Genomic DNA, 873 nt, shown 5'->3' with positions numbered 1-873 from the left:
CGTGGCTCCTAGACACAAGCCCACAGCCAGTGACAGGATGGGTCTCGTGGCTCCTAGTCACAAGCCCACAGCCAGTGACAGGGCGGGTCTCGTGGGTCCTAGTCACAAGCCCACAGCCAGTGACAGGACGGGTCTCGTGGCTCCTAGACACCCATATTTAGAAAGTCCCTTTGCATCTAGATGCCAGTGATTCAGACCTTAGGATTATGTAGTGTGGTGATAGATGGGAGAAGAATGGAGGAAGCAGAGGAAGGGAACCTCCCAGACAGAGTAAGGAGACTGTGTTTCAGAATGCCTCCCGACGTGGCCACCTGTAATGATGGTCACGTCAGCAAACAGACCCCTGCTCCAGCCACGCTGAGTAACAGAACCTTTGTGTCTACTATTCTCCCCTACCCAGGATCACACAAGAGGAGCTTAAGCCTCGGAGATAAAGAAATAAGCCGGTCCTCTCCTTCTCCGGCCCTGGAGCAGCCTTTCAGAGACCGGTCTAACACTCTGAGTGAGAAGACAGCGCTGCCCGTCATCCGAGACAAGTACAAAGACCTGACTGGCGAGGTGGAGGTAAGCTGGGCAGCCTCCTGGAAGAGCACTCCAGGAAAGAGTGCTTTTCCATTGTCCCGGGGGAGGGAGAAGGGAGGGATGAGGAGGCAACTCTGGACACCAGAATGAGCATGCTCCCTGCGTGACAGCCACTGAAGTCCTGACTAAAGTTGAAGTTGTTGCTGGGAGTTTGTAAGGACAGAAGCGTTTGAGAAAATTTTTTCTAAAACTTATACTTTATCATCCTACTGAATTTTAAAACATCAACATAAAGAAAAGGAAAAAATGTTTTGGATTTTCTATTTCTGTGTATCTGCCGGGCGGTGGTGG

At 51.1% G+C, this 873-nt stretch overlaps 1 protein-coding gene across 10 annotated transcripts in view; it reads left to right on the top strand.

Annotated features, from left to right (window-relative positions):
* Synrg (synergin gamma) overlaps nt 1-873 on the top strand; it is a 68254-nt gene that overhangs the window by 52405 nt on the left and 14976 nt on the right. For all 10 annotated transcript variants that reach the window (XM_026780937.1, XM_013347327.2, XM_026780936.1 and 7 more), the window contains one exon: nt 401-564. In XM_026780937.1, the coding sequence (XP_026636738.1) occupies nt 401-564 (164 nt within the window). The remainder of the gene's footprint in view (nt 1-400; nt 565-873) is intronic.

This window comes from Microtus ochrogaster, chromosome 7, assembly GCF_000317375.1.
Source record: "Microtus ochrogaster isolate Prairie Vole_2 chromosome 7, MicOch1.0, whole genome shotgun sequence".
NCBI lineage: Eukaryota > Metazoa > Chordata > Mammalia > Rodentia > Cricetidae > Microtus > Microtus ochrogaster.
The sequence above is the reverse complement of the archived record's forward strand: the minus strand, read 5'-3'. Positions and strand labels throughout refer to the sequence as shown.